The sequence below is a fragment of the Neocloeon triangulifer genome, unplaced genomic scaffold, assembly GCF_031216515.1.
Source record: "Neocloeon triangulifer isolate White Clay Creek 2 clone unplaced genomic scaffold, ASM3121651v1 ptg000013l, whole genome shotgun sequence".
Taxonomy (NCBI): Eukaryota; Metazoa; Arthropoda; class Insecta; order Ephemeroptera; family Baetidae; genus Neocloeon; species Neocloeon triangulifer.
The window spans coordinates 874,254-897,789 of record NW_026775555.1 but is presented as its reverse complement, the minus strand read 5'-3'; the positions used below and the strand labels follow the sequence as shown (position 1 = coordinate 897,789).

General features: G+C 40.0%; 1 protein-coding gene across 2 annotated transcripts in view; it reads left to right on the top strand.

The window, feature by feature from the left end:
- Positions 1-7,728: 7,728 nt before the first annotated feature.
- The window catches only part of LOC132198901 (zwei Ig domain protein zig-8-like), a 146,297-nt gene continuing 130,489 nt past the window's right edge, over positions 7,729-23,536 (top strand). Inside the window, exons 1-2 of one of the 2 annotated variants that reach the window (XM_059623184.1) lie at positions 7,729-7,829; positions 8,260-8,343. In XM_059623184.1, the coding sequence (XP_059479167.1) occupies positions 8,289-8,343 (55 nt within the window). In that variant the 5' untranslated portion in view covers positions 7,729-7,829; positions 8,260-8,288. Of the gene's footprint in view, positions 7,830-8,187; positions 8,344-23,536 lie in introns of those variants that run through there. The other variant, XM_059623182.1, reaches the window with a different exon arrangement.

The window sequence follows — 23,536 nt, the reverse complement described above, 5'->3', positions numbered from 1 at the left end:
TTTATAAAAATTATCTGTTATTGTTTATTCTACTCAAGTCATACATGAAAAAAATTGATTTGGAAAAAATGAGCAGAAAGGGTATCACAACTAGCAGAGGTCTGCTAAAACGCCCGACATCAAAAAGAAATCGGCCACCGCGTGAACCCACTATCATCCCATTATCATATAAATTATATAATAGTGGAGGCAGTGTATTTAATTAATAGCTCTTATTATTTTCAATCTGTTTACAAAAATAGATTACCATGAGAAATTTGAATAAATGCGGCAGGGAATTCTTAATGACCTCCTTTCATGTATTGTTAATATTTTTCCAAGTGAAAGTTTGAGGTCAACAAACCGAACACCACATTTTTTTTTTTAATTTTCTGAGCCAAAACACTTGATCTCCAGTGGGTCGTGATATTTGCGGCGGTCAATTCTGCGCTCCAATTAGGCTCGACGCAAAACGGACTGATTGTTTTCCTCGCTCCTGCCAGCCAGACGGTCGTGCAACCCGCTCGTCTGGCGTGCGGAGCAGGTTGCCGATACACTTTGCGGATGATAAATTGGTTTGTAATGCGGAGGGCGAGACGGGCGGGCACCTTTCTTTGAGAGTGCGGGAAATTGGCAAAAGGGCATCGATTTGCTTTCTTGTTTAGCACGAATTCAGCGAGAAGAGAATATTTCATTCTTATACTCGCAACTGGAAAAGAAATCGTAATCAATTTAAAAGCCAGCGGCGCAAAGAACAATGAGGGCCGCCTCGTTTTTGCCTTAAAGCAGAAACAATCCTGTCAAGAACAAACACACACACTCCCGCGGGACACGCCGTTCTTTTTTTTTCTCTGCAAAAAATATTCTCAGTGCACAACCTGCTATATTTTCGAGGGCGGCGAGAGCGCGTATTCACTGAATTATCAAACCGAGAGAGCACTCGCTAAACCACAGTTTTAGCCCAAAAGCCGGCGCTCTCTCTCTCTGCGGACTTGCAAAGGAACCGCACACGCTTTCTCTCTATCTCTCTCTTTAGCGCCTCTCCAGACCCTCTTGCTTTCTTTTTCCCGCTCTCGCCTTTCAGGAGCTTTTTTATTTCAGAGAATTCAAAAACAGAGAACGGTCTTTGAGCTTGATATTTTTCATTCGTGCCTTTTTTCTTTCTCTTGACGTCGTCCCTGCCGTTGGAGATGTCAATTACTATAATGGCAGAGCTGGCCGGGTGAACCTGCACGCTGCACATTCGTCATCCTCGGCGAACCGGCGGTTTCAGCGTCGTTGTACGCACATATTTGTCATTGCGACAGAGAGCAGCAAACAAAGCCCCTTTTCACATTGTGTGTACGGTGTTTTCTTGGAGCAAACACACACACGCCAAATCCGCCCCCGCGAACACCGTCTCGTGTCGCGATGAATTAATTCAAAAGCTTTCTCTCTCTCTGTCTCCCGCCCGCAATACACATTAGTTCATTATCAAATAGCACGGCAATCTTGATTGCTCAAACGGAGCGGGTTATTGTTGTTGATGTTTCATGTATTATGATTTGCAATATGTGCTCCGTAGCTGATTGGACGCATTGGAATGTGATAATTGGCTTTCCGTTGCAATCAAACTCGCTACCTTTCTTTGATTAATTCTGGTAGAGCACTTGAAGGGAGAGATGAATTTAAGTAGATTTAACAATCGACTGAAAAGAATAAATAATAATAATAAGTTTTACACAATTTGTGCTGAAGGTTTTTTTAAAAAAAATTTTGGAAACATCCTGATTCGAAAGGAATAAAGCATTGCTATCTAACAAAAATTATTAATCAAATATAAACTTAATATTTATTGTTTTTAAATGGTATTTCTGATAAACAAAGATAATTTATTTTATTAAATAATAAAACACTTCACAAAACAAGCCAATCTTTGTGTGGATTTGTGGATTATGTATTTCTATTGACGCGATAATATCGTGCAGATTGCTCGATGCGAGCATCTCCCTCCAACATCTCGGATTAAAACATTTGGAGTGCATTGTGAAACAACGTGCGCCTCTTTCCGATGCACCTACAGCCAGTTGTGATTGCTTTATATTGATCTCGTCGAGCCAACTTCTTGATGAATTGCAGCCAGAAAGAAGCGGAAATCGTGAATGGAGGTCAGTACGTGCAAGCAATGCAGTGACTGGAGTGACTGCTCGGTTGTTAACAGTGATTTTTTTTTCAGGGTCAGGCCAAGACTAGGATTTTATTGAAAACATTGAAAATAAACGCTTTTTATTCATAAGGAATTTTTGTCAAGAAATTGTTCAATTTAATTAATTATTTTATTTTAATTGTCGGTTGCGAATTTTTTAGAGGAGAATTTACTAGATATAACAATATAAGCAAAGATATTTTAAATAGCAAGGTAACAAAATGTATCGAAAAATGCCATAAAATTCAGAAGCCGCGGTGTGACGAAATATTAAAGCAATAATTATCATTATCGCCCTTTGATCTCGCTAATACCAAATACTGCTGACATTTTTGTTACACCAAACCGCAACAAATCCACTTGGGCGCGGCACAACGTCGAGGGCGCGTCCATTGAAATTACAATTCGTTATGTTTTAATCCCATCAAAGAGAGAGGACACATTTGTCGATTAGGCTTCCCGACGTGGAAATGACGCAACCGAAAATCCAGTGCACGAAACTCTTCAATCATCGCCGGCTGTGCTCTCATGAACCGTCCACTGTGAAATTCGGACCGAAAAAGCTGCCACCAGAATTTGCATACATCAGCGAAATAGCGGTGACAAAAATCGAGCCGGGGTGTTACTGCATGTTGCATGAATTATTTAACACACACACACAGACCGGTCATAAATTCCGCTCCATAATCCAATATTACACTGACGTTCACTGAGTTGATTCATTGATTTCCATTACACGAAAGAATCCGATTTTCCGCAGACTGTCGACGGCAAAAAGTTGACTCGGCTGAAGTTCAATCAGGCAAAATGGACTGCCGGTGGAATCTCATTAATTAATTGCTGGCGTAAATTCAGCACAATCAAATGGCCTGATGTTTTGTGCACAGAATATATTTGCTCCAATAAAATTAATCGATCGAAAGTACAAAAAGAGAATCAACGGGACAGGGAAAATTTATTCGCCGCGCCTGTTCGGCATTCGAAAGAGAGCGGCCGTTAAAAAGTTGAGTCATTATGGAGCATCTCGGCTCGTAAATCCAGAGATCGTGTGCGGCTCGTCATTTTATTATTTATCGTTTACAAGACCAGCGGTGTACAATTAAACGATGTGGGTCGTGTCAGGTGGAATTACAACGGCAACAGCTGTTGACACGGCGCGCGAGAGATAAAAGAAAATCAAAGCCTGGCAGCGGAGATGCGATGCATTTTCCCCCCTTTGGTTTTACAACCCTTCCTGCTGCCTGTCACAAGCGACGTCTCTGCTAGAGCCACTTTTCGGAGTTTCAAATACGCGTGAATTTTACGGTCCAAACGAGGCAGTAAAACTCTCATTTGTGTTAAGTGCCAGATTAAACGCATGTCGCGAATGCCAATTCACTGTAGATGTTCTCTTGTAAGTGTTCATTATAATTCAGCGTTGAATTTCACCTTAATCGCATTTTTACGTTTCTCTGATCTGATTCGCAAACAACGTGATTTTTAAATAAATTTCAACTAATTCTATTCATATAAAGTTAAATGCTGTTTTCATTTCTGTTTATTATTTTGAACTAGATTGGGTTGCTCTTCGAAAATGATAATCAATCAGATGTCAATTATTTAAATTATTTTTAACAAGATTAAAAATTAGATTAGAGGTTGAACAGTTAAATTAGAGAAGAATGATTCGTTTTTCATAAGATCAATGCAGCATTCGTTCACTTAAAAAATTTCCATCTTTTAGGAAATTCATGCAGAAGGGAGCAAGTTTTCATTTGCACAACCTACTTGGAAAGACTGTACATCCTCAAGTTGAGGCCTAGGCCGAGAATAAAAGAAATATCGAACGCAGAGGAGAGGTTTAATTAAGGCGCTAATGAAATAAGCAGCCGTCTGCTGGGGTGCTGCAGCGCGCAAGGGAGGCAAAGCAGACAAAGGAACAAACCTGCCTCTGCATCTCGGTTCTCACTGAGTGAGTTATGCAGTCCATTTTTCCTCCTGAGATTTATTTCCTCGCAGAAATGTCGCTGCAAAAGGCTTATGCATTCTCTCTCGTTGAAAATAAAAGAGCTGCTCGGAACGTGTTGAGTTTTTAAAAGGTTGTTTACTTCTTGCAAAGAGATTAATGCTATTTATCAACGTATGAAGTTGAAAAAATAGTTTAAGGGCCATAAATTTGCATAAAAAAACTTTTCATTGTTTTAATTAAAGTTGCAAAGATTGTATCCGCCCAAACTGAAAAAATTTTATTTTATAGTTTGTGTATAAAAAACATATTTTATAAAATGAAATAAAAATTTGTGTCATGAAAATTATTAGATTTTCAATATTTGTCTACCAGATATAAAAGTGGCAGCTTTTATGAATTGTTATTTACCCGTAATCAAATCTATTTTCACTTTAAAATTGTGACCTTACTCACAGTCTCTGAAATGCAAAAGAGATATGGCCAAAACTAAACAATTATTGATGAAGCGTAATTATTGTGTCACAGACCGTTACGAAAATTTAACTTCTATTATTTAATTATACACTAATGAAATTATCGCTAACGTGTGAGTTATTACCGTTGAAAACCATTGCAGGTTAAAAACTGCAGGAACATGCCATGCGTAAATTTTTAACGAGCTTTTCTAAATCGAGCTCTCTGTGTTCCATGCGTCTCCGGCTGCTGATGCATGCGATAAAAAACAAAGCTCATTGCAAATTTTTACTATTCCTATGAATTTTCTTATAACAATAAGATTTTTATTTTCTGCTCTGATATTCACTCACTCTGCTTAACTTATGCAAAAATTTCATGCGTGAATAATTTAATTGTTAAGTGGAAGGGTAGTGACATGAGTTTAGTTCATCCACCTCCATTTTTTTTAAGCTTGTTTTTCGTTTTGACTAGATTTATCTCCTTTCTGAATTTCCCATTGGTCAGTGGGAATTGTTAATTTCGGTTTTATCGCCAGGTCAAAAACATTTTTGCCTGCTCGTGGAGGCATAATGATGAGTCGCAGCGACGATTCAAAGGCGGGAAAGGCTTGTTTGACGTCAAAACTGCTTTCTTCCTCTCTCTTCCTGACTGAATAGGGCGGCTGACAAGAGCTGTTTGTCATCGCACACACGCACCAGGCATTTCCATCAATTCTGCCAACGTGAATTAATAGTCAGTCAGTCAGCGCCGGCCTGACAAGTTTCCTTTGCCAGCGGTGCACTTCCTTATTTTTCACCCGACAGATGCACTTTGCGCTTTTGCCGACAGCTGCATTCCCTGCAATTTTGTTTGACTTCGCATTGAAAAGTTGTTTTCCAACAAACAACTTGCTGTTTTCTACCTAGTTCCGAGATTGATTTTCCGTCCCAGCAGTTCTGCTGATGCGGGATCATATTTCTCAGTTTACTGGCTGCCGTGATAAAGTTAAGCCCTGTTTCGTCGCAGTCCTCACTTCGTGCCCCGGTGCGGTCCTTTGTTGGTTTCGCCCATTCGTAAGCACCCTTCCGCCTGTCCATTGTAGTGCGAGAACGTTTCCTTTCCACGAATTACACGGCACTCTTGGTCTACGAAATACATCTCAAAGTTGACACTTGGAGCTTAAAGGGGATGTGCATTGCCAGACGTTCAATCGGATACAAAGGGGAATTTAAAGTTCTATAGGTTGCGAAATTTTTAGACCACTTTCACTAATTATAACTAATTGTGATATTTTTCAGTGTTCACTCTTTTCAATGATTTATTTTTTCTTAATAAAAACTGTTATTGAAAATTCCTGTTCAATACTTGCAGACAAGGATGCTCTTTTTCTGAAACTATAAAATTCTTAAATCTCTTGAATATATTATTGATGAAATAGGAAACATGAATTAAAATTAAACTGGTATTATATTTCAAGAATGATTCTACAGGGATTTACTGAAATTGCTTGAGAATAACCAAATCTATAGTTAAAATCCAAAAAATCTTTTTGATTAAGGAATTAAATGCCAAAATTATAAGTTTCATTCATGAAACTGAAGTTTAAGAAAAAAATTATTTTCATTTATTTTCTCTGCCCTTTTGAAAAGGTTTTGCATGAATATGATTGGACCGTTAATAATTGTAATAAATAAAGTCACTGAATAATCACACACCATCGACCAAAAATACAAACACCATATTTAATTGGCATATTATGTATTTAAATAAAAAGTGAATATGTAAAAATTAATTTATTAAATTTAAATTTTAGTGTGTTTTTATAATGAAATTTCTGAAATGTTAAATAATTATCTCATAAGTGCTCATAAAGAAATAAAAGTTTAATAGCAAATATCTTATTGAGTTTGGGTTCGCAACGATTGATATAATATATGAAAAATATAATTTAATAAAATCGCTTTTTACGTTGTTCCTAATTTCAATGGTGATACTTAAAAGTAAAATTCTACCCTTTCTTAACAATTTGATTTTGTTTGGTGTTGCTTCACTTTGAGAAACGAGTCTGCGGACGGACGTTTGTCTGGGCGGAAAAAAATAATAGAACAACAAGTTTTACGAGGCCCGCGCGCGGGCGTTATTTTATTTAGGGCAGTAAAAAGTTTTTTCAATTCATGCGGCGGCAAGGAGTGGGTGCTCGCGGTGTCGGTCGGCCCGAAAATGAGAAACGCTCTTTTTGTGCAAAGTTGGTTGCGTGGCGCGGAATTCCGGTATGGCATTTCCTCGCAGTGAAAGCACGAGGAGCTCGTCTGCGGCTTTCGCATCAAACTTTAATTTCAAAGTGCAAATTTTTCACCCCGAAGGCAAGGCAATAAAAATTTTAGGAACGAAACACTTTGTGCGCCGCGAGGAGAGCTTCATAACTCTCGCTGTTCTTTTTGTGTGTGACATTATTTTAATACTGTTCCGCGCTCAGCAGCCGACCCGAATACAAATAGGGCGCGCGCCGGGGCCGTCGGGAGAAAAATCTAATTTCCTGCTTCTCTCTTTCTGCTCGTTTTAACCGATTTCGCCTGACTTGACGCGTGTTTGATGCGGAATGTTCATATCCGGCACGCAATTACCCTCGGGGGAAAAACAGTCTTTCGGAAATAGATTATTTCGAACAACAAATTATGAAAAAATCGTGACAAATTAACACTTACCAATCGCTGCTGGATCTGGACCGGACATCGAATTGACCAACGCGTCCAAAGTCGTCCAGATTCCACACAATCCAAGTCGCGGGCGGCCCATTTTCCGGGAAAACCGTGATGACACTGACTGTCTTTCGTCATGACTTTGTAAACAAAATGATTCAAGACTGACCACGCCCCTTTAAGATACATAAAATCATTATGTGTATAATTTATTTATGCACTAAGAAGTGAATGCGTAATTAAGATGGAAAATTTTAAATTTATTTCTTTAATGCCAAGTTATGCTTTGCAACTTGAAGTACGTCTATTACACAATAAAGATAATCGTGATAATGGCAATTGACATTGACAATACGCATTACGCAGAGAATAAACGGTGCACACTTGCAAAATTAGTTCACTAATCATCCGCATGTCGCGCTCTTTTTATGTAAAATCGGAACTATCGGAAGAGAGGGAAAATTTGAGGGGGCGTGGTCAGTGATTTGGTCAGTCATTTATGTAATTGTTTACAAAGTTTGTCACGCGTAGAATAATGAAAGAGAAAAGTGATTGCGGGTTCCTGATTGCGTTATCAGAGTCTGTGAGTTTTGAGTTTTGTTACTTTGTTAATTTCTATTTGTCTAATTTTTTTTTTTTTTTAAATTGAGAAATATTTTACAGGCTCAACTTGAATTATTAAGCATTATAGAACTTTGATGCTAAATTTCAAGGTTACATACTCGGCTGTGGTTTTTTTCTCTTCTGAATTTAAAATTATTATTTTAATGAGCATTTCACCTCTTAAGTGAGTGTTGCGAGCGAAAGTTGTGCGAGCGTGCACGGAGGGTCTGCTGGCGGTGGCTGGGGCAGAAAGGGTGCGGGCGGCGGCGCTGGCGCCTCTCGCTTTTCCGCGGCTGCCTCCGCACCCCTGTCAGTCGACCCTCGAGCGTGATCGCCGCCACTACTGCACCCCTGCTCTCTCACAGACGAGGATAATCACAGGACTATATCTCTTTCCCTCTTCTGCCCAGGATGACATTTTGACCGGCGGGACACAGACATGGCCGTGCCCTGTTTTCCGGCTCTTTTCCTGTTGCTGCTGCTGCTCCACTCAGGTCAGTCAATTTTCCAGCCTAACAAACTTTCTATTTTCACCCGCGCAAGATTAAAATGGGAAAAACTTTTGCTAAATTAGAGAAGAACTTCGTCGAGCGTTTCGGCGACTAAATTGCTTTCTTGAGATTCACTCTCGCGGTTGAGCGAATTCCTGTGGAATTCACTTCGGCGGAGCGGAAGCAAAAATCATAAATAAAATTGCGCTAGCTCCTCTAGCTCCGGCGTTGTTGCTTATTTGCAAAGGGTGCGACAGATAACAGACGCTTTTTCGTCCCTCTATATGTATGCATTTGCATGTCATTTGCTGCGTACCACCATTTGTGAAAGCACCGAGCAGTCGCTTTTTGCGATATGACTTACGAGCAACCCGCCCGCTTCTCGCAAAAACCTTCTCTCGTTTTTATCTCTTCGCGGGAGAGACCGTAATATTCGGGGGGCTGCTTCGAGTTTTGATTTCATCGAGTGGAAAATTGAAGGATTTCGGGGAAAGCTCAACCGGCGAGAGTGTTTGTCCGGTCGAAATTGTGCCAAAATTGATAAAGCCCCTCTTGTTTGTCGTCGACGGAGCTCTTTTGAGCTCTCTTGGCCAGCAACGCTTTTTTGTCCTCCCAACTCTCCATCATGTTGAGGGCCAAAGATTTTTGCGAAGTCCGACTGACTATTGTTTTTTTTCTTCTCGTTCCTTCTTTCTTTTACACGCTTACGATAGTGGACTGCCGGTTATGTTCACAATAGAGAATTCAGATAAAAAACAAACATATCTAATTTGCATTTTGGTCTCGGAGTTCTTTATAATAATTTTCAGCTGCTTCGGCGAATAAGTTTTTTGCGTCGGGTGAAAAATTGAATAATGGAGCGTCGCAGCTCGCAAATTGGTCTGCCAAACTTTGGATCGTCGACGGAAATGGAAAAGAGGAAACTGAGCGCGCACGAAGCAATATTCGAGTTTTACATTTCGCGATTGCGTAACAAATTACAACTACGCTTGCAAGTTTTTTTCATCAACATTTTTCATCTTTGGTTTCATCTCCGTTTTGTGACTCTGAGGGTTTAAAAATTCAACAAACACAAATTTTTTCATTTTAAATGATGCTGATGTTATTTTAATTTACACTCAAAAGTCTTTCATTTCAAACTGTATATTTTTATATGTTCGTTAGATTTGGAAAAAAGGTAACCCGATATTCCATGAATATTAATTTGATAATTTAATCCAACGTGAAATCACAAAATCAATATTTCCATGTAACATATTTATAAATTGGTTTTGTAAAATTTTTACATTGATACAGTGATGTTTTGCTTTTTTATTTCCTCCAATTTTATTTTTTGCGAGGACAGTTCGATGTCGGCCAATATTTTGTTATTTTGTTTGTGTTTTTTATTCCAAACTATAAATTGCAAATGGGTGGCCTGCCCAGATTATTGTATCGCAGTATCACGGCATAAGAAGAATAATTAATCTTGCCTTTTTGTTGTTGACTGCGCGAATCTATCCGCTTCGAAACGTTCAAAAGTGTGTGCGCTCCTGTAATGTTTGCTTGAAACATCAAGAGATGCAAACCTCCACCAAAGTTTTTGGCCGTGTTGACTCGCATGTTTACGGAGTGTTTGCTGAAGCCACTAAATTCAGACGTATATTACAAACACAAGCAGATACACTTAACAAGTTCTAATTAAAAGCAGCATGTTTGATTTTTACTTTCAATTACATTCAAAAGTCAGTTCATTAATCTGGGTTGTGGATCTCCCACGGGCCACATTTTCTTTTACGGTTGCTATTTTGGGGGAAGAAATTAAGATAATTTCCGGGAGATCCGGGCCGTTCGAATGATTTGCAGTGCCACTTCCTGTGCAGCTCCCCTGTGTGCCGTTGTTATTGCCGCACGCGCAATTACCCTTCTTGGTGCAAATGTATAAATTCTCTGCGAAGGGTAAACAGCATCTTTGCTGCCGATCCCATTAGACGAGCCGCGTTTAATTAGAGGCAAGCGATTATTAATTTTTTGCGCTAAGCATGAATTTCATGCGTGCATTGTGTTGGGGAGCACACACGTGTTTAATTTACGAGTGGGTTTGGGTGGCTTTTTGTCAGCACGGGCCAACGCAAACAATGAAATTAAATTAAGGAATCGCGCTGAATGGCACTCTCGGCGCGCGGAACAATGCACGCGTAGGCACACACGCGCCTAGGCGTATAATATTTCACAATAGACCCGAATTATGGAGAGCTGCTGGTCGTGTATCAAAGGCACCTGCCTAGCTGCCTGCCTGTATCTGCTGAATTTGCGATCCTCCGCAAAGCCGCTAAGGATGAAAATAGAGAGTCGTGCGGTCTAATCGCGCTAATTAACTAGATGGATAATTACTGAATATTTAACTCCCTGGCCTTTTTGGAAGCGAACTCCTTCTAATGTAAATCGAGCCTGTCTGATTATTTGACTCCATTTAATTTTTTTTTTGTTATTCATTAAATTATTGCCCAATTGCAATCACGATAATTTCAAGTACATAAAGTGCATACAAGAAATTAAACCAGTCAGAACAGGTTAGATAGATTTTGATAGATATTTTTTAGTTGCAAATAATATTTATTGATCTATGGCAAAGGCAATTTCTGCCCGTTTATAGAGATACAGCAAATTTAAGTTCAAAATTAAATACAATTGAAAGGAGAAGTATAATTATTAGAATCATTTTTTATTGTTTCAGAAGAAATTCACAATTGAGGGTTGATTCATGGTGATTTGAATTTAAAGTAGGCTTTTCCTTGATGGGTTTTTGTGAGTTGTTTATAGTTTAAGAAAAAATTTGATTTTTTTTCTTAAACAATAAACAACTCAAAAACCCATAGAGTAAAGGCCGACTTTAAATTCAAATCACCATAAAGATCACGCAATAAACTTTTTATCTCTTTTACAATATATGTATTTTACAAATGAACAAAAATAATTTGTTTGAAGATATTTACATTCAAGGGCTTTTTATACAATAATAAAAATAAATTAAACGATTTTAATCTGGTCATCTTGTCACGTTTTCCTTTCAAAAAATTTCCTGACCATTTAAAAATAAAAGGACTATTTGAAACATTTCTTTAGATTTGTTTAAAGTTGCTACATACCTTCATGTTATTCTGCAGGGCTACTGAAAATTTGGTAACTTGAAAAAAAAAAACATTTTTTTCCGCTTAATATTTCTGGAAAGTTTAACGCAAATATTTCATTGAAAGTATTTTCCGGTATTTTCGTCATTATGGATTGGAATGTATTTCCTAAAACATTCGTGGCTCGTGCGTACGCTCAACTAAACCATGATTGCACAGAACTATGCGCAAGGGTTAATATTCATAATAGGCAGGCAGTCTTTCGCTCTCCTGTGGGAGAACCTCTATCGTGTCTACTCCGTCTCTCATTGTTAGAATTTCGTAATCCCGCGCGATATGACGATAATATGTACGAGTAAAGGAGGTAATTGGAGCTCGAGTCGGGACCTGCAATGTGCGCTGGGTGGCAAAACTTTGGAATTCATCGTTAATTCAACGCGGCCTGAGTGAGAACGCGCAGCCTGCAAATAAGCTCTCTTGTGGCAGACGCTGTTCAGAATCTTCCAAATAATTATCATTGGCCTTGTCTAGCCCTCGTCGCAGGCACAAAACCTGCGTGCTGTGCAAAATCTTGTTGCGGAATTTCACATCCCAGTGGAGACGATTTTTACTTCCGCGCCCTTTTATGTGAAAATACTGTTGGCACATCATTGTTTTTCCTAGAATTTTAATTCTCAGAGAAACACATTTTGAAAGAAAATTGAATTCACTTAAAGCCGGAGTTAAATGTTGGGAAGCAACGAGAATAAATTGCCCGGCTCAAAAGAGCAGTGTGTGTCAAAGAAGCGCTGCGTCGACCCTCTAAAAATGAAAACATCAGCCCCGCGGCGCCGCACAGAGAGCCAAAGCTCAGCCATCCAATTCCACCCCAGCAATATTGTGTACACAAAAAGACCGAACGCGAGCTCTCTTTCGATAGTCGGCTAATGTTCCCGTCTGCCTCGTTCTTATGGGACTTGTGATGAGCGGGTTGCCTATTCGGCAGATTCGCAGGCGCTTTGATCTCGCTCTCATCAGTGACTTTAATTAAAAGCAGGATTATTCACAGCGCTTCCAGTGATCCAATTTTAGCACTACGCGAAATTGAAGTTTTTTTGCTCTTAACTTTTGATTGCATTCTGTTTAGACGGAAAAAGCTCATAAAACAAGTAAAATTTATTTATTTTGACTATTTTGAGGTACAAAATATGAAAGAGAAAATAAATATATACAAATACATTGAATAGAATGTTGGAATTCATTTTTCATTTCTAATCCAAAGCTGAGCTACAAGTTGAAACAATACTGATTTATTTTTTACGTGTCTACATTGCGAAAAATTGGTAGCTTCCAACACCGGTTTCAACTTCATGCAGTAACAAGGCATGAAAGTTTTCTGATTAGAAACTCCGCTCTTCCATAACGCGCGATTGCATAATGAAAAAGCAATATCAAAGGTGAATCATATTCTTACATCAAAGAAGCCAAGAGAAATTTATTTCAAAAGTTTTAGTTCGCGCAGCGTTGCCAATTAATATCTACGCAGTTGATTAGCTTCGCTGGTGCAGAAAGATTTGCAAGTATGGTATGGTCGGGGGGTGGTTTCGCCTCTAATTGCGTTCAAAGTGCAACCCAGAGAACTGGTGGCCTTCTTCTTCAGTTCCATCTGCTGAGAAGGAGCAAAGTTTTGTGGGGCATTTAAATTGCAGCTGGCAGATTTGGCGGAACTTTTTACTGCCGCGTGCATGCAGTGGAAAAGAGTGGATTAAAATAAATCAAAAGAAAGCGAGGGTAATAAGGAGGGGCTGTGCTGTGTGGATAACACCTCGCCCGATTTTATTTTTGCAAAAGAAAGTGGGGCTCCATTGTGTTGTTATTTTATTGCCTGCGCACCGCCACGATATTCGGGGCCTTATTTATAAGCCGGCAGCTCTCTGCCACTTTTATAGGTGATGGCGAAATATAAACTTTCCTCCTCCTCCTCCTTCAATAATAAATAAATACGCACGCTGCGAGAGCAAAAGAGAGCAGACAAAGAGCAAAAAGGACTTTCCCGGGAACAATTGGACTTCATTTCCCTCTGACAAATCATTATTTATAATCAAAGAAGGGAGCTAAAGAACGAAAATAAACATAAAATGGTGCAGAAGGAGGAAAACTTTTTGCAACCTGAGACGAAATTAATTTTTAGGCCGGCCTGGGTGTGCAAATTGAACTCAGTCAGGGAAACGAAACGGCGTCATTTTGAAGTAGTTGTTGTTTCACTTGAGATGACGGCAGTTAATATTGCAGCAAAGTGGGCGAGGACACATGTGCGGCGGTGCTATTGCCACTTTGCAAAATTGTTTCCACCCGAAAACGACGGGGCGGGTTGCTGCTGCGGAACAAGAAAATGTCACGCCGCTGCAAAATACAATACCCGTGCACGCCTCTTTGCCCCATGAATAATTAGAGCGCACGCTTTTCTGCCTGCCTGCCCATTTCTTTACGTCGCGTCTAATTCCACGTTTGCAATTAAATGCACGCTCATCCGTTCGCGGAAAATGTGAGAACGTCAAGAGTCTTCGAACGCGTGTATGTGCCGCACCTGTTCTTACTTTTACAACTGGCTGGTTTTTTTTAATACGTGGCCTAAAGAACGAGAGCAAATTTTATGGGCCTGAAGTTCACCTGAGCTCAATAAGCAAAAGTGAACTTAGTATATATCACATGTCATAGCACTCTTGTTTGAGTATATTCAGTAAATAAATTAAGTCAAAATTATTCTATTCAATATTACACATTTAAATACATTTTATTTAAATATTTAAGGTCATGCATTGAAAAAATTTTGATGGAATAAACAAAAATATAAAATAATTATGTGATTTTGGATCAAAATTTATAAATGATTTTTTGCCCCAATTTCAGCGACTGTATTTCAGGCCCATGTAAAATGAACAACAAAATCTTCCACTCAATACGCTTTTAACCTTTTATTAAAAAGCGGAAACACCAAATTGGCCGCTTTCAGTGCGCTAAAAAGGTTGTAACTCTTTTGGAGCGTGCATAAAATTGAAAAGGTATGGGCGTGTAAAGCGTGTAATTTGTACCGAAGTGAATTCAGAGGCTTATGAGTTAAACAGCAGTTGCATCACACTGACAAAAAAGATAAACAATGAGCAAAAGTGTACGCGACAACAGAACACAGCCGGCGGCCAAAAGAATCCCCGGCGTGTTTTGCATTTTAGCTCGCAAGAATGCATTATCGCGTCCAACTCTCGGTGCTGGTCTTTTTATTTACGACAGGAAATGATGTTTTATTATTACAACCGGGATTTAATTTATCTCTCTCGGCATAAATAACACGGAACGCTCTGCTTGTGTAGGGCAGCGTATTGTTCTTTCATTTTGCTGCGATGATAATCGGGGCTCAGAAACACCACGCCGGGAATTAAAAAGATGGGGCCGCACCACGTTGCACTAAGCTCTAGGTGCTGTAGGGTCCAATCTCAAAAGCAAACACGGCCGCTCTAGAATAGGAAAAGAATATACGCACGATTGTCAAAATACATCTGATCCTCTTTCCATAGCGCGCTAATAATCGCCATCATAATCCTCTATTGTATGAAGCGGCGATAACTGTTTTATGACAGGAAAATATGTACAGAATACCATCCGCTTTTTGCTTTATTTGAAATTGGTGAACTCAAAACCATTCTGAAATAATTATAGTTTAACAAAAGAACCAAACATTTTTGGGGTCTTTTTAATTGCAAAATTTAATTCAAATTCAAAATTTGATTATTTTTAGGCAGCTTTTAAAACGGAAGTGCCAAGAATCTTGCATCTTAAATATTTTTTAATTTAATAGGCCTCTGCAAAAATATAATTAAATAGTTTTATTTGAAGAAATCCAGAACAAGATCTGAAATAATCATCAAATTTTTGCAGGGTATTTGTAATTAAATCAGAAATTTTCCATTTTATTACAAAGATTTGCCCATCATAAAGTTTTTATTAATTTCAAATCAAAAGAAATTTAATTTCAAACGTTGTAACATGCGATGTAGCTTTTGCTTTATATAATCTGTCTTGTGAATTGGAATATCTTCTTCTGCAAGAGCGAATCCAAGCACGATATCTCCGAATGAACAGCTGCGGATATGCATATGTATGTGTGTTTCTTTCGGAAGACAAGGGTGCCGCTCGCGCGAGGAAGCAGAAAATTTCCGATTTTGGGCGACACGTCGTTGGCGTCGTCGACAGAAATGATGGAAGGGCCCTCGTCTCGCTGATTGCGCCCAAGACCGGTGTCAAGCGTGCTGCCAAAATCAATCATTGCCGCGTGAAAAAGGTGGGCGCCCCCGTTGTTTCGTCATTGTTAAAAAAATAAATGCACCTCTCTGTCGGTCTTTTTGCGCCGCCGGCCGGAAAGAATGTTGAATCAGCCTCGGCCCGAGTCTTTATCGATTGTTTGCTTGACGGCGGGCGCAATGCTGCGGTACAAACACTGGCAGACAGGACCTTTTATTTCGCCTTTGTGGATCTGCTTCATTATTCTTGTTGCCCTCAACAGTTAGGCTCTCGCGTGTGCCGCGGCCATTTATAACAATCGGATTATCCAAATATCACCGGCCGATTTATTTTGTTTCCCCCCAATCATGGACGAATAAATAAGAAAAATAGAGAGATGCCGCGTGCGTTAGCCGCGATATTTATGGCCGACGTATGGAGCTGGAATTGAAACAGATTTATCATCTTGCTTTCTCTCGCAGGGAGAAAGATGAATGGTCCGCGAGTAAAGACTAAAGACAGCAGTCTGGCGCGGGCAAAAAGGGAAATCGTCTCTTGAGCGGCACACACTGGGCTGCGTGGGTTTACTTTTACTTCTTAAAAATAGTTTTATAACATGCACAGAATAAATAAATTTTTTTCAACGATTGAATGTAAGAAATGCATTTATAATAATTTAGGCAAATAAACAGCAATAATAATAATTAATAATATATTTCAAAATAATTATACTTTTCAGTAGCTCAGCTCTTTATGACTTCTGCTATTCATCAAAATTAAAGAAATAAACAAATAAAACCGCAATCAATAAATAAAGTATTTGAATTCAAAATTAACGAGTCCTTATTGACATTTTCAAATCAAGTCTTTACAACAATGGTGATTAAAATTTCCAATTGTCTTTCATCAATCGAAAGAATCTGTTTATATTATTGTAAGGACTTGATTTGACTTTGTCAATCAGAAGTCCTTAAAACTCGCAGTCACTCGCAGTATATTTATGTAAGCAAGAATAAAAAAATGTTTTTTGTTTTGAATTTATGATTTCCTGGTTCTATTTTTCCTACGGATTATTCCCAGTTTCGGGAGCAACCTTTTTCTTGCTAAACCAGCCTCTCTTGGTCTTCTTTGCAGCCCTGACTGGCAGAGCAGCTGGTGCTCCTGACTTTTCTTGCGGCTTCAAGTTGCAGTAGATGCTCTCTTCCGAATTCAGTTTTCGCCTGACGAGTTTCTCTCTGATGGCTTCAAACTCGGCTAACCTTTCCATTTCCACCTTGCGGAGCAGCTCCTTTTCAGAGATCATGAGCTGCTCAGTTTTGGTCCTCGTCTTGGCGATCTCCTGCGACACCTGGGTCTCCAGCTGATGGAGCGCGGACAACTCGTACTCCGCTTCTTTTGCGCCATCCTTCATCCTGACCACCTCTTCCTTCAGAGTGCTCAGGTAGCTTTCCAACTGAGTTTTCTCTGCAGTCATTTGCTTCTCCTGCTCTTGCATGGTGCGAATTTCTTGAGAGAGACGCTTCAAATTAGTGGCCATCAGTGCTTTGCTAGTCTTGTCTTTGTTCTCTTTGCGCTTCATTTCCTCAAACTGCTTAAGAAGTTCCTTTTCCTCCTCCCTCATCTTCTCAACACTCTTGCTGACCTCGGTCACTTTGAGCCGTAGTTTCTTCAAGTCGTCACTCTTTCTACTGAACATTCCTCGCAAATCGGTCAACTAAAAAATTTTAAAATATATAATTTTTGTCCAAAATAATAAGTCACTATAGAAATGCGAGAGAAATTTATAATTAAACTTAAAATATTTGTTTAAATAAACTAATTAGTTAAATTTACCTTGTTGTCCATGTTCTTATTTTCAGCCACTAGCCTCTCTTCCGATTTTTCCATCTCACTATTCTGCCTCCGTAGATCCGCACGACGCTTCTCAATCGCCCGCAAGCCATTTTTCGCCTCTTTCAAATCCTTCTCCATATTCTTGTATTGTGCGTCCAATCTGTTGGCGTCCTCGGCACTGATTCGCACGTCCTCTTCAAGACGCCTCTTGGCCGTGGTGGCTTCCTCCACCAGTCCCTCCAGTTCCAAGCTGCTGAATTTGCAGTCTTCCAAGATGGAAGTTTGCTCGCTCACCTTGGTTTTAAGTTCTATCAGCTCCGTGGTCAACTTGCTCACTTCCTCTTGCTTCTGAAGCACCTTTTTCTGAAGACTCTCGACTTGGCTCGCACACGACTTCTGCGTGCCCTCCAGCTCGCTCTTGGTTTTCATTTGGTGCTCGACTTCCACCTTGAGCTTCTGCGACTCCTCTCTCAGAGACTGCAGCTGCTGCTTGCTGGAGGAAACTTCTTTTTCCAATTTGACCATTTCCTTCTGAAACTTCGTCAGTTTCTCCTGCATTTCACTTTTGTTGCGCAGCTTCTCGTCCATTTTGCACTCAGCGTTTTTCAGTTCGGACAGTCTGATCTGCTTTTGCCGTAGGCTCTCCTTGCACTCCTTGATGCTGCGATTCAATTCATCCAAGTCGGCAAGCACCTTTGTCCTGTACTCTTCAAGAGCCTTGCTCTCGCCCTTTTCCTTGCTGACCTCTTGGTTCAGCTTGGCGTTGGTTTCCCTCAGTTTGCCGACGTCACTCTTCAGCTGCCTGCAGAAGCCCTCAAAGTTGCACTTCTCGTTGGCCAGGACCATTTTCTTCGACCTGAGCTGGTTGATCTCGGCCTCGATCGAGTTCAAATGGGCAGCAATGTCGATGGACCTACCCGCCGGCTGTCTTTGCTTGGCCTCGGTGGGTCGCCTGTGGGTCGCCGATGGCATCCGAGGAGACGACTTTCCGTCGAGTGCCATTTGGGTCAGAATCTTTCTGTGGTCGTCGCAAACCGATTTCATGTCTCCCAATTTTGATGTACGCTCCAAAACAACCTTGTCGTTCACTTTGATCACTTTCTTGTGAATCAGGCCGTCCATTACACGCAAATGTTTTAAAGAACTTTCGGTTGGTGATAAAAATCGCTGCATTCAAATTTCAACAATGGCCACATCTGCAACAAGAAGAAATAGAAAACAACTCTAATTTTTGTTTTTTCCATTGTTGTAACTTTTTCAACAAGAAAAAATGTGGAAAAGATATTTACTACCATCAATTTATACGACTTCGAATTATTAAAAAAAAAGCACAGATTATTTTAAAAGTAAATGTAAATTATTTATAAAACAAAACAACGATATTATTTTGAATTATTTACTAGAGAAAAAGTAAAATTACGTGACACTAGTCGGTTTAAAATTAAAATTTCTTTCAAAATAATTAAATAGTCATGAATTCATCATAATTATGCATATCATATTATTTTATTTTATTTAATGCATTTTGAATTTCACTTGATTTCAATGAGTTAATACAGAATCAGGAAAAACTTTGTCAGATGAGTTTTTATTTAAACTAAAAATATTTATACAAAATACTTTTTTGTACCCTCCATAAAAATTCAATGAACATAAAAATTGCCAATTTCCAATTAAGCAAATAGAAATAATTTTGATTTGATTTACATTGTAATTTGTGATGGAGAATGAGTAAAAATGACATACATTATTATAATTTTGCGTAATTTAAAAAGCTGGAAGTTTGATGAAATGCACAGTAGATCAGATACGACTCTTCACTGGTTCCAAACTCTGTTAATAAACAATCAGAATTCAAAATCCATGCTATTTTAGTCATTCGTTATTGCAAATTGATTGCTGAGGGGGCGTAGACACTCGTTAATTCATTGAGCAAGTCTACGGCTTTGCCAATTACCCGCGCCAACTCGTTTGCAAACACCACAATTGCAGCAGCCATAAATTACCCGGCGCACGCCGTTTCCATCGTAGAGAGCTTTAGAAAATGTTTGCTTAGCATTTCACGCTTGATTGACTCAAATTCCCGTTAATTGGTTGACTGCTTTTGATAAATCAAGCTGCGCCACTGGGTTTTCTCTTGCGCACACAATGGCACATCTCCTTTATGGCGTAATTACCGTTTGTTGATGTTTTGGCTCCGGCCCACGGGCACACGCACGCGTCCAATCATTATTTTCCTGTGCGCCAAATACATATAAGGTGCTTGCCGACCGACCGAACGGCCGGCCAGATCGATTCAATACCGGACGGCGCCGGCAGGTGTTTCCATTCTCACCCCATTCAAGATGACGAGCGGCCGGATTACGTTTCACGAGAGGCGACAAGAGATCGCCTTGCTGGGGAAAAACGGCCAGAAAGTATCCTCGAAATCCGTCCAGCTCGGCAGTAAAGCTCAAGCTGGGATTTTTCGCACAAACTTTTGCAAAACCAACAATCTCAATATTCTAGAGCATAAACGAGACGGCCTAACGCATGTAGACTCTCAACACGTGACTTCTTTGCAAAAAAAAAGTAGAAAAGTGGCGTGAAGTGGATTTCAGGCAAACTTTCGCTGCAAAGGAGACGATGAGCAGCCGAAAAGTTTTAATGGTTTTCAGAGAGCGAGGCCTGTGTGTCATTAGTCGGCAAAATCTACTCAATCAAATGTGTGCCTGGCAGGTCCGTTTTTCAATAATTGTGTCCTGCTCACCGTTGAGTCGCCATTTGCGACGCCACACTTTTGGACCGCGTAAACCACTGCCGCAACGAGGTGAAGACGGGTTCTTTAAAGGAAGACCCGTGGTGATTGGGATTTAGATGTGTTCCAGATTAAAAAGCTGCTGGTGGGTGGGCGCCGGCGAGGTGATTCGGGCGGCGGAACGTGACAGAATCCAGCGGATTACAAACCCTGATAAGCGGAAAGAGAGTGTGGAGGGCCGCTGCTCTTGGCGTAAATCTTGACAAATACAGCCATCTGATAGCGTCCAGTTTTAAAAAGCTGCCGAGCTGACGCTGCTTCGGTGGCTTTGGCATTGATTAAGTGCAACTTCGATTCGCACTGAAATCCTTCTAATGGCTCCTTTTGAAAGCAGGAAGAAGGAGTTTGAACAAATAAAGCCTTTTTTAAATTACATTTCGCTATCCGGTAAGGACCGAATTTCCGTTTCCATTTTCGTCATTCTCTAAATAAGCTCGGCTGGCGAGAAGCTACTCCTCCCATCTTAAGAGCGTTCTGAGAAGAAAATTGGATCGCCGGCTCATTTTCCTCTCGTGCTCAATTTCTCATTAGAGGGCAATAAAAAAGTGCCTCCGTCTTTCTTATTTACTCCGCACTTGGAATTCATTTCTTGTCCTCGCGCCTGATAAGCATTCAATCCGCGGCGTCCGCCCAAAGTTGTTCCAGCTGAAACAACGCGCGAATAATAACGACAGAAAACCGTGTATAATAATCCCGGCTGAAAGGTGGAGTTTAATGAGACAAGCGAGTGCAGTCATCGCCAATCATTAATCACAGTGTCAGACAATGCCGCCGGAGATGCGCCGTCGACTGACTTAACACGGCGATGATTATTTAAATCCATCCTCGCAAATTTACAAAGCCGCCACTAATTAATTAGAGTGTGCGGAATCAAGTGATTGATATACATGTTGAGCAGCTTTCCCGCGTTTGTGAGTTTTAATTACACCGCAGAGTATTTTTCTTTCCTGCTCGAGTGCCGGCATCCAAGCGTGAAGGCAAAAAGCAGCGCCTTCATCCATCATGGGCAGCCCGTTTTAAATTATCACCAGAGTAATAAAGCAAGAAAACATTTTTTCTCTCTCCCCTCTTGTAATTTTCCTTCGGCTCTTAGCAAGTTTTATGTGCCTTGGTTTTTTGCCATCGGATATAAGCGACGCATAAAATTCAGGAAAATCGCTTACATCATATTACAGCGACCTCGCGGTGTTTTTGACTAACAATCCAATTTTAGCGTCGGCATAGTAAAAATAAAAGTTCATAGCATGAATACTGGTATAATAAAAAATAAAAACTGTCTTAACCTGCTTCTAAGTGGTTAAGCACACACACCAAGCGAGAGCGACTTCCTTTGCTTTGCATATTCGAAACAAAGGAGAGCTCCCTGCCTCTTTTAATTTGCAAAGAGGGATTTTAAATATTGAAGTCGCTCGTGCGCTCTGGCATGTCACCCCTTTGCTAAACGCCGACCGCTTTGTTATTTCCTCTCTCTCTCCGTTCTGCTCTTCTGGCACAGAACGAATAATAATGGGGAGGAGCGCGCAACTTTGTCTGCCTTACCGAATGGAAATTAAATTTGATCGGTGGATGGAAAAGTTCTGTAGGTCTTGCCAATTCATTTACGCATATTCAATCAGCCAGCTTTTCTGCAAAACTTTCCTTCCCCACCTCCTTGCTGGCAAACAAATTTATGCAGTTTTAACCCACTCGGGGTGAAAATCGTGCTTTTAAAAAAATCATTATCTTCAAGCTGGTGTTGAAGGCTCGGTTGCATTCACGGAACGGAGCGCAGGTGGTCAGGCACCGGCGAAGCGTGCATAATTATCATTTTTTTTTTTTTTTTGCTTGGTAAACTTCTCCCGCTGGGCACGCGGAAATAGAATTCTGGCTGCACAAAAAAAAAAGGTAGCGTTATAGGTTGCCTTATGCTGCGGTTGATATTAAAGCATTTTTACTCCCCGAGGGATAATTTTTTATGACGAAATAAACACAAAAAAATCTGTTGGAAAATAAGGTTTGACGTAATAAAAAAAATTCATTAAAATTTCAAAAACTTAAAAAGTAGTGGCCATTTTTTCCGAAAACTCATTTTATTGAAACAAAATGCTTTTTCAATAATTGAATATAAACACATTTCTACAATGAGGGAAAATGAACAACAATATTAACTATATAGATAATCATTGAAAACAATTAATTGTAAACTTTTATTAATTTTTTTTGGTGGCCCGTTTATACCAATTTAAGATTTTTCAAAAATCCACATTGGGGTACACAGAGATTCCTTTTTTCCTTTTTGAAATGCCAGGAGTGTCACATTTTACAAATTCAGAGTAAATTTTGCAATTTAGTATCAAATCAAACAAACAGCCGATTTGTTTGTTTGGGAGATTTTGATTTTACTTTTACAGTGAGAAACTTTTGGCTTCCTCGGATAAACTAATCAATCCTCACAACACACATTCTCGCAGTTAACAAATTTACGAGTTGATAGGTGTGCTACCAGAAATTGGCAATGCTGTAAACTCTCCAATTCTCTCTGATCCATTTTGATTTTACTTCAAATTTCATCTGAAGCCTGAAACGGGTTTTGTCAAAATATGATAAAAAAAAATCTAGCCGTAAAAGAGATGACACACAATAAAACTTTTATTGGCCACTTTCGTTCAGCAGCAAAAATAGAGAGCGGGTGACAGCTTAAACCGCGAACGAACGGTCAGTGTGATTCATGCGTGCCAAGGGACGAATAAGTTTAATATATGCCGTTAATCTGCGCGCCCGTTAATTGTGTGGGTATCAATCACGGCGGGTGTGTGTCACTGTATGTAGTTTTCGCGCAAATGTGCAAATCGCGAGAAGAGCGGCAGAGCGGGGCAGTGGACGCGCGCGACCGTCGAGTGTGAACAAGAGACAAATTAGAGCGGAACGAACACAACGGGATTACACGTACCGACGTCGTGTGTTTGTAATGAGCTAGGGCTGCTTGGTGAAGGGACGGCGAAAAAGGCGGCCCAATCAATATGCGCCGTAATTTGCATATTTTGTTTGCAAGAGGAAAACGCGCGCTTGTTTTAGCAGCAGGCTAACTAGGCGTGCGCCCAGGCGGAAAGGGTTGATTTGAATAAATGCTCACTGGCTTGGCAAGTTTATTAAAAGCACGTCTGCAGATATTGCCTTTGACTGACGCAGAAAAATTTAATTGGATCTTGTAAATAAGCCATGG